We start from the raw sequence: 16,211 nt of genomic DNA, 5'->3' as shown, positions 1-16,211 counted from the left end.
GCCCCAACATCGTGCAGCCCGCCTCCAGTGGTGTCGCGACAGGCATGAATGGAGGGACGAATGGAGACGTGTCGTCTTCAGCGATGAGAGTCGCTTCTGCCTTGGTGCCAATGATGGTCGTATGCGTGTTTGGCGCCGTGCAGGTGAGCGCCACAATCAGGACTGCATACGACCGAGGCACACAGGGCAAACCCGGCATCATGGTGTGGGGAACGATCTCCTACACTGGCCGTACGCCTCTGGTGATCGTCGAGGGGACATTGAAGAGTGCACGGTACATCCAAACCGTCATCGAACCCATCGTTCTACCATTCCTAGACCGGCAAGGGAACTTGCTGTTCCAACAGGACAATGCACGTCCGCATGTATCCCATGCCACCCAACGTGCTCTAGAAGGTGAAAGTCAAGCAAGATCTCCGGATCTGTCCCCCATTGAGCATGTTTGGGACTGGATGAAGTGTCGTCTCACGCGGTCTGCATGTCCAGCACGAACGCTGGTCCAACTGAGGCACCAGGTGGAAATGCCACGGCAAGCCGTTCCACAGGACTACATCCAGCATCTCTACGATCGTCTCCATGGGAGAATAGCAGCCTGCATTGCTGCGAAAGGTGGATATACACTGTACTAGTGCTGACATTGTGCATGCTCTGTTGCCTGTGTCTATGTGCCTGTGGTTCTGTCAGTGTGATCATGTGATGTATCTGACCCCAGTAATGTGTCAATAAAGTTTCCCCTTCCTGGGACAATGAATTCATGGTGTTCTTATTTCAATTTCCAGGAGTGTATGTTATAAGTACATCCTAATATGTATTAGAGTGAAGCTCCTGTTTTTATTGCTACAGTACTGTTCATAGTTTGCATTGCTCCCTTTGCAGGCAGTTTGTACATCCTTTGTTCTTTGAAAATGTGAATTAGCACTCCTCTGTACATGCTTGCTTTATTTCAAGGATATCGTGGTGTGGTTTTTTAATGTTTCATGGAAGAATGTGATGTGCTGTTGCGACATTATATAATTTTTGAAGCTAATCTATGTGTAAACAAGCAACTAATAGCTAACAAGATATGAGAGAAATATATCTAAAGTGTGAATCAATGTGTTGTGTCCTTTCTGCAAATAAAACACATCATACCACCTACTCAACAGATATCTACCTGTGAATATCAGATGCACTAGATTAACATACAGACTGCTAGAAGAGTGTATTGATTCTCATTTCAGCAAAAAGGATTAATTTTCATATTTCAGTTTCATTGGGGAGAGGGTTCAAACAATTGTTTTGCTCATCTTGTGTCTTACTTCTTGGATGAGTTTTTGTGTGATAAGAAGGAGAAGAAACTGACAAGACATATTAAGAAAGGGGGGAGGCTTATAAATATGCTTTAAGGAGGGTATGTGAACAGGGAGGCATTCCTCTAGAAGATTTTGTCCTTGACCTGCAGCACATACATTAGCACTGAGAAAGAAGTGATGCCTCACCAGAAAACGTTGACAGGACTTGTTGAAATAGCAAAAAGCTGACGATGAAATAATACCGTTTGGTATTCTCAATGAACTATTAAAGCTTTTGATGGTATAAGTAAATGTTTTATTTGAAAATCTGAAGTTTTATTAAATTAACTCTGTAGCTAAACAGATTACCTGCTTCACACTTTGTGCAAATAAAGCAGAAAGCTGCACTACATCATCCAAACACATACTGACAAAAAAAAAAAAAAAATCGCGTCACCAAGAGGGAGTTGTGTAACATAAACTAAAGTTCGTAGGCATGTTTCTACATTTGAACAGAGATATCTATTCAAATTTTGCACCAGTCACATAAGAGTGAAGCCAGTAGCACCACTATGAGGATGCGAATCAGGTTTGCTTTAAATGCATACTGTACCAGTCATTATTGTTAATTACTTTCGAAATTGGATGTGGTGAGTTGATGTTAGTCAAGAATGCCTTTAAGGTGACAAAGATGCCACTATCAACACTTCATTGAGTGTGAACTAGGTGATGTAATAGGGATGTGAGAAGCTGGATGTTCCTGCTGTGATATTGGAGAAAGGCTTGGTAGGAATGTAGCCACTGTACATGACTGCTGGCAGTGGTAGTCACGTGAAAGTACAGTTTCTCTGGATGACCAAGTGGCACTATCAAGAGGGAAGACCATCATGTTTGGTGCATGGCTTTGGTGCATTGTACTGCATCTGTGGCAGTAATTTGATCAGCAGTTGGCACCCCAATGATACAACAAACTGTTACTAATTGGTCACTTCAAGGACAGCTCCAAGCCATTTGGCCTGTAGTGTGCATTCCACTGACTCCAAACCACCACCATTTGCGACTTCAATGGCATCAAGCGAGAGCTGGAGAGAATGTTGAAGGTCTGTTGTGTTCTCTGATGAAAGCAGGTTCTGCTTGGGTGCAAATGATAGCTGTATTTTGGTTAGGAGGAGGCCAGTTCAGAGCCTCCAATCAACCTGTCTGCATGCTAGACATAGTGGATCTACACCTGGAATTATCATCTTGGGTGTGGTTTCATACGAGAACAGGAGCACTCTTGTGATTATCACACTCACTCTGACTGCAAATCTGTATGTCAGTCTGGTGATTAGACCTGTTGTGCTGCTATTCACAAATAGCATTCTGGGAGAGGGGGGTTCCAACAATATAACACTCACCCAGATACTGCTGCTGTAATCCAACATGCTCTACAGAGTGTCAACATGTTACCTCGGCCTGCTCTATCGCCAGATCTGTCTCCAATCATGAAAATAAGTGAAATCATCAGACGACGACTCCTGCACCAACCACAAACAGCATTAACCATCTTTGTATTGACTGACCAAGTGCAAAAGACAAGGAACTGCATCCCACAAGCTAACATCTGGCACCTGTAGAACACAACGCTTGCACATTTTTATGCTCACATCCAACATTCTTGTGGTTACAATGGTTATTAATGTTCCAGTATTCTACACTTGTGATGGTTTATCTTGCATTTACATTAAACTAAGATCTTGCAATGTTAATCACTAAAGTATGTTAGCCAGACAAATGTATTTACCAATTTTCAGTACTCTTATTTTATGGTGTTCTGATTTTTTTAGAGCTGTGTATATGGATAGGAAAGTCTGATAAATAAACTGACAAAAGTTTTAATCTTAGGTTACTTGTTTTTCTCACATCCATTAATGATTTTTCACACTACACCCTTCACCTTCACATATGTCTGCCTGCTTAGCTGAATGGTAACATGCTTGCCTACCATGCAGCGGGCCCAGGTTCTCTGGTCATGAACTGGGTGTTGTGTTGTCCTCATCATCAATTTTATCACCACCAACACGCAAGTAAGCCAATGTGGCATCACCTGAAATAAAACTTGCAACCCAGCAGCCGAACTCCGTGGAAAGGGCTTCCTGGCCAACAACGCCACATGGTTATTTCATTTTTACCTTCTGATATACCAAAATTACTGCTGTAGGGGTATCATTTTCATCTTCAGATATCTATTAATCCAGCAGCTGTGCATCACAGTACACTCACACAACATTGGACATAAACAATGGAAATTTCAGAATCATCATGTGCTATTTCTACCATAAAGTAAAGATATTAATCAATTTTTGAAAATATTATGCAATTAGATGGTAATGTGATACTGAAACTAGTAGCTCTTGTGTAATTAACTGTATTAAAAACAAATAAGAAATATTAATTGCAGTGAGCACTCAACTCTCCACCTTGTCTATGTTATCATTCAGCTCAGTGATGTATCACTTAATGCACAACAGCCAGAATATGTTATTTTTCAGATGACTTAACGATTTATGGACTAGTTTTCTGCAAATACACTTTCTCTTAATTTGAAAATAAAAAAAGGACAATAGCTCTGCAAATCACAGAGGACAATACCAATTATAAGTGTAAAGCATGGATGAGAATCAACCACTAGGGTGAAATCTTCTAACTTTTTGCTTATACATATCCCTGAAAATTTAAATTGCAAAAATGCATTTTGACTTCAGTTCTGAGAAGTTTGTACTTAATATCTGTAACTGTGCATCTGACACCACTATGGAAACCAAATAGCTGTTGCAAAATTACTATCGACCACTGCTGCCCCGCTACCCAGAGAGTACTGGTTACCAAGAGCATTCTCTAATGGGATCTCACCAGAATCTGGCAAATAAGCCTGCCCTGGGTCAGTCTGTCAGCTGTGATGTGATCTGGAGAGTGCACAGTCAGTGCGCTACTGTTGTGGATCCTGCTATAGCTGGATGCAGCATGGACTGGATTTTGCTATGGACTGATGAGTTAACAACAGTATTACGAAAAGGGTAGATTACTACTCACCACACAGAGGAAGTGCTGAGTCACAGACAGACACAGTGAAATAGACTGATTAAATATTTACTCATAAGCTTTATTCTTAAGCATAACACAAATACATTTATACAAGTGCAGCCCAAGCATATGTGGCCATTTTCCCCGGGTGCTGGGAACCAATTGCACCAGTGTCTGGTGTGAACAGCAGTCTTGTGTGAGCAAATAGTGGGGATAAGGAAGCTGCCTGGTGTGGGGTGGCTGCACGGGGGGTAAGGGAGGAAGTTGGAGGTGGGAAAAGGAGAATGAAGAGGAGAGAAGTAGAAAAGACTAGTAGGTGCATTAGTGGAATAGAAGACATGCATTGCTGGAGTGGGAACACAGAAAGGGGTAGGTAGGGGGACAGTAGGGAGTAGTGAAGGTTATGGTCAGGGGGGATGGGAGGGGGGGGGCTTATGGGAATAAAGGACAGAAGAATATGTTGTGGAGAGAGTTCCTACCTGTGTATTTCAGAAAACCTGGCACAGGTAGTAAGAATCCACATGGTGCAGGCTGTGAAGCAGTCATTGCAGTGAAGCACATAATGTTGACAGTACATTCAACATCTGGGTGGTCCAGCTGTCTCTTGGCCACTGTTTGGTGGTGACCATTTATTAGGACAGCCAGCCTGTTAACTGTCATGCTCATGTAGAAAGCATAACAATGGTTGCAGCTTAGCTGGGGGATCACACGGTTGCTTTCATATGTGGTTTTGCCTTCAATGGTATGGGAAATGCCTGTGAGATTGGAGTAGGTGGTAGGGCAGAGGGGGGGGGGGGGGGATGTATGGTATAGGATTTTCACCTAGGTCTATTGCTGGGATATGAGCCATGAGGCAGGGGTTTGGGAGCATGGTGGACTATGGATGAACGAGGATACTGTATAGTTTCGTCCAGGGTTTTGCAGTCCATACTTCTCACCAGCTTCGTCCTGCAAAACCATATACATACTTCTCACCAGTTTAGGCCTGCAAAACCATATAAATCAGGTCCAAACCTCCTTTCAGTACCTCCACTCCATCCATAAAATTCTTCATCTTTGCAATCCCAGATTTTTGCATCCCGACTTCCAGACTGAAACTCTTTCCCTCTAGGAACTAGAACAGTATGCAAAATGCCATCCTAAAAACCCCGCAATCTGTTCACCACCTATTCCTGCCTTTGGACTACCACTACCTCATCAAGAGCCTCCACTAACTTCCCCTCAAGACCAAAAAACATCCCTCACAGACCTCCTGCTTCTACCACACCTTAAAAACTCTCTCCCACCACCCCACTGAATTCAGAACCTAAACAGACTCAAAACACAGTCATGAACCTATCCTCCAAAAGCCTTAATTCTGCAGAACATGGAAGTATCAATCATATCCAAAGGCCTTACCTTTTGAAACTCTGCCTCCCCCCCAACAGAAGAAAGGGAGCATGTTACACTTGTTAAGGACCTTCTCTCCTTCTTCCATGCCCTACTGTTGAAACACATTTTTACCACCAACTGTACCATTGTTACTTAATTGAAAACTGATACTGAAAGATGCTGGACTCAGTTCACTCCTCCATCCAATCATGATCTACTTCTGCCCCCAAATCACCCTCTGTTAACTTTCCAGAATTTCCTAACATCAAACCTTGCCTCACTTTCATTCCCCAAATCTCTTAACATGGAAACCAACCTTACATCCACAGAAAGAACAGCTATCACTACCTAAAAATTGATCCCAACCTCATAATCCTACCTCTTTGGTTTCAACCACAGGTATTACCTGGCAGGGGGCTCCCTTCCAGCTGTCAGATACATCCACCTATAAACCCTGCCACAATGATGCCATTACTGAAATCCAGCAGGATCTCCAGTCCCTCCTCACACCCTTAGGTCCAGAACCTCTCCCTTGAGTCTGTCTCACCCCCCCCCCCCCCCCCACCCCTCCTCCCAAACTTCCAACTCTACCTTCCAAGTGCTTCCTAAAGCCCACAAACTGAACCACCAAGGGTGCCCCATTGTGGTTGGTAACTGTGTCCCCACAGAAAGAATCTCCATCCTTGTGGACCAACACGTTCAGCCTATTACCTGTTACCTACTTGCCTATAAAAAAGGCACCACCGATTTCTTACACCACCTTCACAGTTCCTGTTCCTTTACCATATGGCACACTGCTTGTCACTGTTAATGCCACCTCTCTCAACACTAATATCACCAGTGTCCATGGTTATGCTGCTATTGAACAGTACCATCCCCAATGCTCGACTGACTCCAAACCTACAATCTCCTTTCTGATTTCCGTGGTTAACAATATCCTCGCCCACAATTACTTCTCCTCTGAAAGTATCACTTACAAGCAAATTCATGCTACAGCAATGGGCACCTACATGGCACCATTCTGTGCCGACCTATTTATGTGCCAACTGGTAGAACCCATCCTACCCACTCAGAAGCCCATCCCCTCAACTTGTTGAAATTCATTGATGATATAATTGTAATCTGGACCAAGGGTAACAACATCCTACCCACATTCGTCCAGAATCTTAACACCACCTCCCACATTTGCTTCACCCGGCCCTCCTACAAGCAAGAAGTCATATCACATCACATCACTGCTTGTTAACCACCACCTTCAAGGATGGCTCCACCAGTAGCCCCGTCCATATCAAATCTACCAACCACCTACAATACCTTCCCTTCGACAGCGACCACCCATCCCACACCAAGAAGTAGTTATCAGGCCTGTAGTGATGAAAAATCCCACTCCAAATGTGCCAAGGGTCTAACTGAGGCCTTCACAGACTGAAATCACTTTCCCAACCTTGTCCAAAAACAGATCTCCTGTATCTTGTCTTTCGAATCACCTGCCACTTCTCACGTACTCGATGTCTGGCCCTAAGGGAAAACTCCTCTCATGGCTCAGTACAACCCATGACTGGAGCAACAGAATTAGATTCTCCACCAGAGTTCTGACTACCGCTTGTTGTGCCCTAAAATTAAAAAAAAAAAAAAAAAAAAAAAAATGAAATCATCGTATGGCATTGTTGGCCGAGACGCCCCATTCAGGGGAGTTCAGCCGCCGTATTGCAAGTCCTTTTTAGCTAATGCCACTTTGGCGACTTGCGAGTCAATGATGATGATGAAATGATGATGAAGGGCACACAACACTCAGTCTCCTGCCGGGAATCAAACCCGTGCCCCCTGTGTGTTACGCGGTAATGCTACCGCTACACTACAGAAGCAGACTGCCCTAAAATGAGAGTATCTTTCCCACCTCTCCTTCAATAGCATTCCACCACCCATCGAAACTATGCGATATCTTTGTCCATCCCTAGTCCACACTTGCTCCCAACCCATTGCCTCATGGCTCATACCCCTGCAATATACCAAGAGGCAAGACCTGTCCCTACCAACTACTCCAAATCCTCTCATGGGCATTCCCTATGTTATCAAAAGCAGGGACATCTGTGAAAGCAGCCATATGATTTACCAACTAAGCTCCAACCACTGTGCTGCTCCCCATTGGCATGACAACCAACAATCTGTCTGTCTGCACGAAAGTCCACTGCCAAACTGTGGCCAAGAGACAGCTAGACTACTCATTTGCGGAACATGCAGCCCAACACAATGTGCTTCACTTCAATGACTTGCTTCACTGCAGGGAGTGTAGTGGCGCAACCTGATGTCACCATGGAAACTAAATAGCTGGCACAACAGTACTGTTTATCACTGTGGCACCACTACCAAAAAGTTGCTAGTCATTGGAAACACCCTCCAACAGGATCACACCAGAATCCAGCATACAGGCCAGCCCAGGATTGAAGTCAGTTGCAATGCTAGCTGTGGAGTGTTCACTGAGAGTGCAGCCATTCTGGCTCATGTGCTACAAGTGTGGTCTCCGTTTGTCTCAGGCAGAATCTAGATACAGTGTGGACTAGACTTTTACTTGAAACACAGACTTCAGTTCACTTACACTGTTTCCAAAGAGCAACCTTGATGTATTTACTTACCAGTTAATCAGTAGAATATGTCAACAGAGAAACAACAGAACTGAATGGGAGGAAAAATAAACAATGAAATGAAATACAGGCAACAAATGGTTTTTTTTCTCTTTCCCATCCCCATTCATATTTTAAAAGTTAAACTTCTTGTTTTGTCATCTTCTTAACTTTCTTCTCCTCTAACATTTGCTTCTCTCCCTTTTTCTCTGTCACTGTTTATCATTATATAACAATGAACATAATCAGTTATTGGAAAGATAATATTAATGGATAGATAAAAAATCTACTCACCAAGTGGCAGCAGGGGAACACACAAAAGGGTTTAACTTTTACAAGCTTTCAGAGCCAGTGGCTCCTTCTTCTGGCATAAAAGTTGAAGGGGAAGAAAGAGGGTTGAAGAAAAAGGACTGGAGAAGTTTAAGAAAAGAGGTACAGTTCAGAAAAGTCACCCACAACCCTCCCATTCAGTTTTGTTGTTTCTCTGTTGACAACCAGATATCCGGTAAGTCTCCCCTGACCCAGGGTTGTGGGTGACTTTTCCAAACTGTAACTCTTTCCTTAAACTTACCGGGTATCTGACAAGTCTTCCCTGACTCGGGGTTGTGTGTCCCCTTCAACTCTTCTGCCAGCAGAAGGAGCCACTGGCTCCAAAAGCTTATACAATTATTTATTTATGGCCAGTTTTGGCCACTGACAATTCTCACAGCATAAAAAATTTTACAATGGCGATAACACACAGCATACATGTCTTCATACCATGCATATGAAGGATAACATAATCATAGTAAAAATGTGTAATTTAACAGAGGTTTCTGGTAACAGATCAATGGCACCATCAACCAATTCAAGCCACTGCTTTGGTTCTGGAAATGTTTTCACATTTTGACTATGACCATGTTATCCTTCATATATGAAGATAAGTATGTCACATGATACCATTGCAAATTTTTCTGTCATAAAGATGGTTAATGATGCAAATTGGCTGTAAATTAGTAATTGTATGACACAGTATTGTGTCATGCATTTTTCCAAGTATATAAATGCTGTTAACGGCCGCTTGAAAAAAAAAAAATGTTTGAATGAAATGTAACACTGACAATGAAATTGTTAATGAGATATTGTAGTGCTGGTGTGAGACTGATCAATGTATACACAAATATTAACTATAAAATAATCGCACTTGAGCGCAGCACATGAAATTAAATGTTCTAGCTGTCTTACTGTAAGTAGAGTACATGACAATAATTTTATTTTTGCGAAATGTTCTGTTTTGGATCATAATTGGTGCTAAAGATGTACCCACAACCAAAGTCATGTACAACCTCACAGCAGATGTTCAAGTGCCTCACACCATTCCTAACAGTGAAATGTCCTCTGAAACCTAGATGTGAAGTGTTCCACAACAGTTGTATGTAAAATTTGTAATGAGACAATCGACCTCTTGGTATGGCCAGCTTGAATTTTTCATTTCAATGTTTATATTATTTATCAGATACATTTGAAGTTGTTTCTTAATGACTTTCTTCTTCATCCAATAAAAGATGCACACATACCAAGAAATTTCCTCTCTGAAAGCATTCCTATGTTATCTTGTGTTTTGTTTAGTTTCACCAATGTCTGCCAGCTCTATATTATGCTGTGCTGCCCATTTGTTACAAATCTCTTTGAGTAGCTCCTATTGTGCAGACCTGCAGGCAGAACTACTTACTGACTGCCATCCTGCCCATCCCATCATAAAATAGTTCCTGATGCTCCCTCTGGACCAGCATTACTCAATTACTCTGTCTCATCTGCAAGCAGAGAGCTCTATCTTAGCTAACATATTACTCAGCTCCCAACTTAAAAATAAAATTTTATGGTACCAATAATTTCTTGCATTTAAGTTGCAGTGGCTCTCAAACAAAATCCTACATTGTTCTTTAGCATATATGTACATCATTACCATGTACTTATTTGCACTTATTGTTTTTCTCAAAATAATTAAGAGATGAATTTAACATAAGTACTAATCAGTATCTGCCATACCTTCTGCATTACATCAATGGAATAGTCCATTGAGACAACTAATGAATTATGAGACTGAATTGAGCTACCTAATGGAGGTGAAATGTTTAGTACTCCAGTTGGTCCCTCTCATTCTAAAGCCCTTTTAATATATGTATGTATATTGGAGAATGTGACCTCACACACCATTCTGAAAAGATATCTTACTATCTAAATGGCCTGCAAGACTGCCTAAATTTGAGTCATAGTTAGTCATTGTCTGCCATGAGAGTGCTTCCTACTCATAGTATGAAGGCTTTCACGACCGGATGACATATCTTCTGGTAAACCTTCCGGGATGTAAGGTCATGGTCCATGAAACTCTTCAGCTCCTAACGTTTCGTCCAGAGCTGTGCTGGACATCTTCAGAGGGGTGTTTCTCCTCTGGTGAGTCTTGCCAACTGACGGGTCGGACATCTGAGAGCGACTTATATATCGTAGAAAGTGGGCGTGGCCAGAGTTACACGTGATATGCAGAGATAATCTTTGGCAGAGATAAAACTTAACTATCGATCGTAATCTCACCACAGATAAAACTGTCTAGCAATTCTGTAGTGCTACTGTCCAAATATCACTAAGTTTCATGGTCTCTTCTTTCCGATTAAAATTATCCCTATGTTTATATATTTCAATTGCTTCTCTACAAAGCCGTGGGTAATAGTTCGTCATCGTAGGTAAAATGTTTGTTTTGGAAAACTTCACTTGATGATTTCCTGACTGAAATGCGTGTTCTGCTACAGCCGATTTGTCTGTTTTTCCTCATCGGCAAAGACTTCTGTGTTCTTTTAGCCGTGTATTTATTTACACTTCTCTTTGTTGTTCCAATATAAACTTTACCACATGTACACGGAATTTTATATACGCCACTGGCTGATAGAGGAGCGCGTTTATCTTTTACAGACCGGAGAACATGACAAATATTCTTCGTTGGTCTAAAAATATATAAACATAGGGATAATTTTAATTGGAAAGAAGAGACCATGAAACTTGGTGATATTTGGACAGTAGCACTACAGAATTGCTAGACAGTTTTATCTGTGACGAGATTACGATCGATAGTTAAGTTTTATCTCTGCCAAAGATTATCTCTGCATATCACGTGTAGCTCTGGTCACGCCCACTTTCTACGATATATAAATCGCTCTCAGACGTCCGACCCATTAGTCGGCAAGACTCACCGGAGGAGAAACACCCCTCTGAAGATGTCCAGCGCAGCTCTGGATGAAATGTTAGGAGCTGAAGAGTTTCATGGACCACAACCTTACATCCTGGAAGGTTTACCAGAAGATAGTGCTTCACACTACCTGCAAAAATCTAAGTTTTACAGCCGTCTGCACACCAGTGTTCCTGTGCCCAAAAACTTCTCCCTAAACTCTTAGTACATTGTCATACACACATTGTACACAGAACTGTGAAATGTACACACTCCTCACTGGGCAATACTTTTTGGATAATCAAAATCTTATTTTTCTCAATGACTGCTTTAACTCAAAAACTGTAAAATTTATTGTGGGTGTGTCCATCCAATTGGCCAGCTCAGATTCTTTGTTTAATCTATCAAATTATTTAACAGTAACCTTTATAGTTCTTGCATAAAGACCACTTTTCCCACACTAAAGTGCACATGCGCGCATGTGCGTGAAGGCGCCATGCGCGCGCGCGCGCGCGCGCACACACACACACACACACACACACACACACACACACACACTCTCTCTCTCTCTCTCTCTCTCTCTCTCTCTCTCTCTCTCTCTCTCTCTCTTTCTGTTATTGAGACACTTCCTATCTGAAAGCATTCTCATCTTGTTTTATTCATGGCTGAAATTTTTAGAAACTGCAGTATATATTCAAGAATAAAATTCGGTCATCAGTCGCAAATATATTTTTATTCCACTTTACCAAATTAAGTTTTCATCTTGAGTAGCCTACAAAATTAGGGATATTAGAAATCTTTAGACCTTGGCTATGCATTTATCTAAAAGTATAAGAAATATACAACAGTAGCTTACTTAGTAGTGGTTTAGTATGTTGCTTTAGTGAGACGGTATGAAATCGTCAGTAAATAGAGTGCAAAGAAAAACGGGTGATAAAAACACGACACGACGAAATGTGAACTCAAAAAATAAGACAAGTGAAAGTGAATCTAGATCATCTGTGTGTTCTAACGAGAGAAATGTTTCTTCAAAGTGTACTATAAAACGAATGAAATGAGGGCACTTGGAGAACAACAAATATCAAGTCTGTGTATTAGGTGATAGTCATGCGAAGGGTGTGGCACAAATAATAAATGATCGGCAGTCCCAATTTAGAGTAGCAGGCATTATCAAACCTGGTGCTCCCCTTAATGAAATAGCAAATAATTGTGAAAACTTAGTTAAGACTGGAACATGCTGTGTGCTAATCGGTGGAGCAAATGACATATACAAAAATGAAAGCCAACTAGCGATAAGGGCACTTCAAACAACTCTAAAAAAGCTATCAGATCTAAATTTAAAGGTTCTCATTGTAAGTGTGCCACATAGCCACAATCTAATCAAGGAATCATGTGTAAACAAAGAAATAAACTCGACAAATAATAAATTTAGGAAGATTTGATGTGCTTTTAAGTGTGCAACTTTTGTGGATGCAAACAGCTCAGACAGAAATCATTTCATGAGGCATGGACAGCACAGGAACTATTATGGAAAAAAGATGATGGGTGAAAAGATACTAGAAGAAATAAGCCATATTTCAACAGAAAGATTCCCTAACATCCCACTCCAAATGAGGGTAGAAGCAGAAGAAATGAAAACCTTAACAAGAGCAACATTTGCTGAAGCACTAAAAACTTCACCATCTTCTATATATAATATTAAAATGTCATCAGCTGCCACTGCTAGTATAAACAATCAATTAGCATCATCCATTTCAAGTAGGAAAAGTGACTGAAACAAGAAACCTGTGGTACAACAGGATTTTTGGTATCCATCCTTAATGAAAACTCCAAGTTAACAGTGTTAAACAAAAGGAGAAATACCATCGGTGCTCACTCCCCTGTTCTAATTATTATGACTCTAAATGTGCAGTTCTTCAAGAACCAATTTTGTGAACTCAAAATAGTAGTAAGTAACACCCAACCTGCTGTCTTGTGTATTACTGAACACTGGTGTAAGGACCATGAAATTGGTGGTATTAATATTAATCCATTTAAATTGGCAAATCATTATAGTTGGAAAATTGCAAAAGGTGGTGGCGTCAATATTTACCTTAGACAAGAGTTAGAATTTAAAAAGAGATGTGAAGCAGAGAACTTAAGTATTGAAAAGTTCTTTGAAGCAGATGATGTCCTGCTATATGGCCTGATTAAAAATGTCATAGTCATAGCAGTGTATAGGGCACCATTATTCTCTGTGGTGATATCAATATTAATCTTGTAGTTGAAAGTCAACAAAAAAGGCAATTTTTGGAAATATTAAAGAGTTTCAACATGTCACATAAACAATTAAACTAGAATAACAAACACCTCCAGGAGCCTCATAGATAACATCTTCTCAAATATGCCAACAACTGACAACTGACATAGAAGTAACAAACATAGATTTAGGATTGTCTGACCACAATGCTCTCACCATTGAAATCCCTTTAAGGTCAAAGGAAGATAAAGGTATAAATAATATTTACAAAAGAAATTTCTCTGTGGACAGCTGTCATCAGTTCATAAGTATATTAGAATGTGAAAATTGGGTAGATGTTATGAAACAAACAAGTACAGATGAGGTATATAGTGTACTTGCATCAATTTATATGATGAACTTTGATATGTGTTTTACAAAGAAACTGACCAGAATCAAGTCTACTGGACACATAACGTCAAGTTCTTGGATAACCCTTGGCATTAAGAAATCATGTGAAAACATGAAAAAACTTAATTCAGTTGAGGGAGAGTGCAGATACTGATTTTATAGAATATGTAAAAAGGTATCGAAAAATATACTGCAGACTAATTGCAAATGCAAAGTTGCTAAGTAATGACATGGAATAATACAGTCCAGAAATAAAACTAAAATAGCATGGGAAATTGTGAGAAAAGAAACCGGGGTACCTCTCAAAGATAAGGAAATAATTATAACAGATGAGGAGAATAAATTGGTAGATAAATATGCCATGCCTAATTATATAAATAATTACTTTTTAATTACACCTCAGACATTAAGCTGGAATTTTGGGGAGCAGATTAAGAGAGCAGCACTCAAGGCAGCCAGCAGTATGGTGGCAAACAAATGAAAAGGAAGTTTTAACAGTGATTAAAAGTCTGAAGTCCAAGATGTCAGCTGGAGTAGATGAGGTGCCAATAATACTAGTAAAGAAAACAGCTAATCAAATAGTGAAACCATTGGTGCATATAGCAAACTTGTCAATGACTGAGGAGCTGAGGATGTGTTTCCACAAAATCTGAAAAGTCTCACTTCTTCGAACTTTCTCTGAGGTTTTAGAGATACTAATGACATACAGAGTCACACATTATCCTAATATCTACAATCTGATAAACAGTAATCAGCATGAATTTCAAGCTGGGAAAAGTACCAAAACAATTGTACCGGAATACACAAAATAAATAATCAGTAAATTGGAAGAGGGAAAAAGTGTAGTTGGGATAAATCTAGATCTGTCAAAAGCCTTTGACACTGTTGACCACAGCATACTTTTGGAAAAGTTTGAAGCTATAGGTATCAGAGGACCGGTAAAAAAGTAGTTTGAGTCATATCTGGAAAAGAGGATGCAGGTGATTGAAATTACAGCACCAAATATTAACCAAAAAATTAAATTAAGATCAGATCCAAGGGAGGTCACTGTAGGAGTACCCCAAGGAAGTGTATTAGGCTTCTTGCTGTTCCTCATTAACATTAATGATATTCAGGTGTCAGAGAGACAAGCTAGAATCATGTTATTTGCTGATGATACTAGTTTAATAGGTAGTGATATGAAGCATTGCACAGTACTGTGGACCATGTCCTACAAGATATACAAAAATGGTTTAGTGCAAACAAGCTAACACTGAATGCAGAAAAAAAACAACTAATTATGTGCAATATGGAAAAGTAAGTGAACATGATGGCCTAAATCCCACCATGGAGGGCAAACAACTTGAAAGAGTACAGTGTGCAAAATTCCTGCGTACGCACATTGATGAGAAGATAAACTGGAAGGACCAAGTGGTGAGCTTAGCACTAAAACTAAATTCAGCATGTTTTGTACTTAGAATAATTTCAAGAGTTTGTAGTAATGACTGTACCAGATTAGTATATTTTGGCTTTTTTCAGTCCATTGCATCCTATGGGATAGTATTCTGGGGAAAAACAAATTGTTGTCTAAATGAGATTTTCAAATTACAAAAATGCTCTATTCGGATAATGACCCGGAGCCCACCTCAAACACATTGTAGGCCCCTTTTTAAAGCATTGAAAATTTTAACAATTCCATCATTATACATTCTGAAATGTCTGTTGGTGATCAAACGAAATCAGGACAAAATGAAAACCAATACAGACTACCATAATTACAATACACAGCAATGTAAAGATCTCCACTCACATGCTGTAACAAGGACCCAAAGTCAGAAACTGTTATAAAGAATCACATGCTTGACAAATGTTATTACAGTGTAAGTGAATATCTCTGCGCAACTGTATAAGAATATATGTTTAAATTAATGTGACAAATGAAATTACATGAAGGAAATTGTCTGTCAAGCACATAAGAAGATTGAGAACCACATGCTTAAAAAAGCTCTGCTCAACTGTATAATAATATATGATATCATAAATGTGACAAATGAGATCAAAACATCAACTAATAGGTC

The 16,211-nt window shown here is 40.3% G+C and overlaps 1 protein-coding gene across 6 annotated transcripts in view; it reads right to left on the bottom strand.

Moving 5' to 3' along the window:
- The window catches only part of LOC126356293 (uncharacterized), a 312,745-nt gene that overhangs the window by 64,327 nt on the left and 232,207 nt on the right, over positions 1-16,211 (bottom strand). Inside the window, exon 9 of one of the 6 annotated variants that reach the window (XM_050007191.1) lies at positions 9,883-10,119. The exons of the other annotated variants lie outside the window; for them this stretch is intronic. Coding sequence (XP_049863148.1) covers positions 10,106-10,119 — 14 coding nt within the window. The 3' untranslated portion in view covers positions 9,883-10,105. Of the gene's footprint in view, positions 1-9,882; positions 10,120-16,211 lie in introns of those variants that run through there. 6 annotated transcript variants of the gene reach the window in all.

Source organism: Schistocerca gregaria, chromosome 3 (genome assembly GCF_023897955.1).
Source record: "Schistocerca gregaria isolate iqSchGreg1 chromosome 3, iqSchGreg1.2, whole genome shotgun sequence".
Lineage (NCBI taxonomy): Eukaryota > Metazoa > Arthropoda > Insecta > Orthoptera > Acrididae > Schistocerca > Schistocerca gregaria.
Note: the sequence above shows the minus strand (reverse complement) of the source record. Positions and strands in the feature narration are given on the sequence as shown.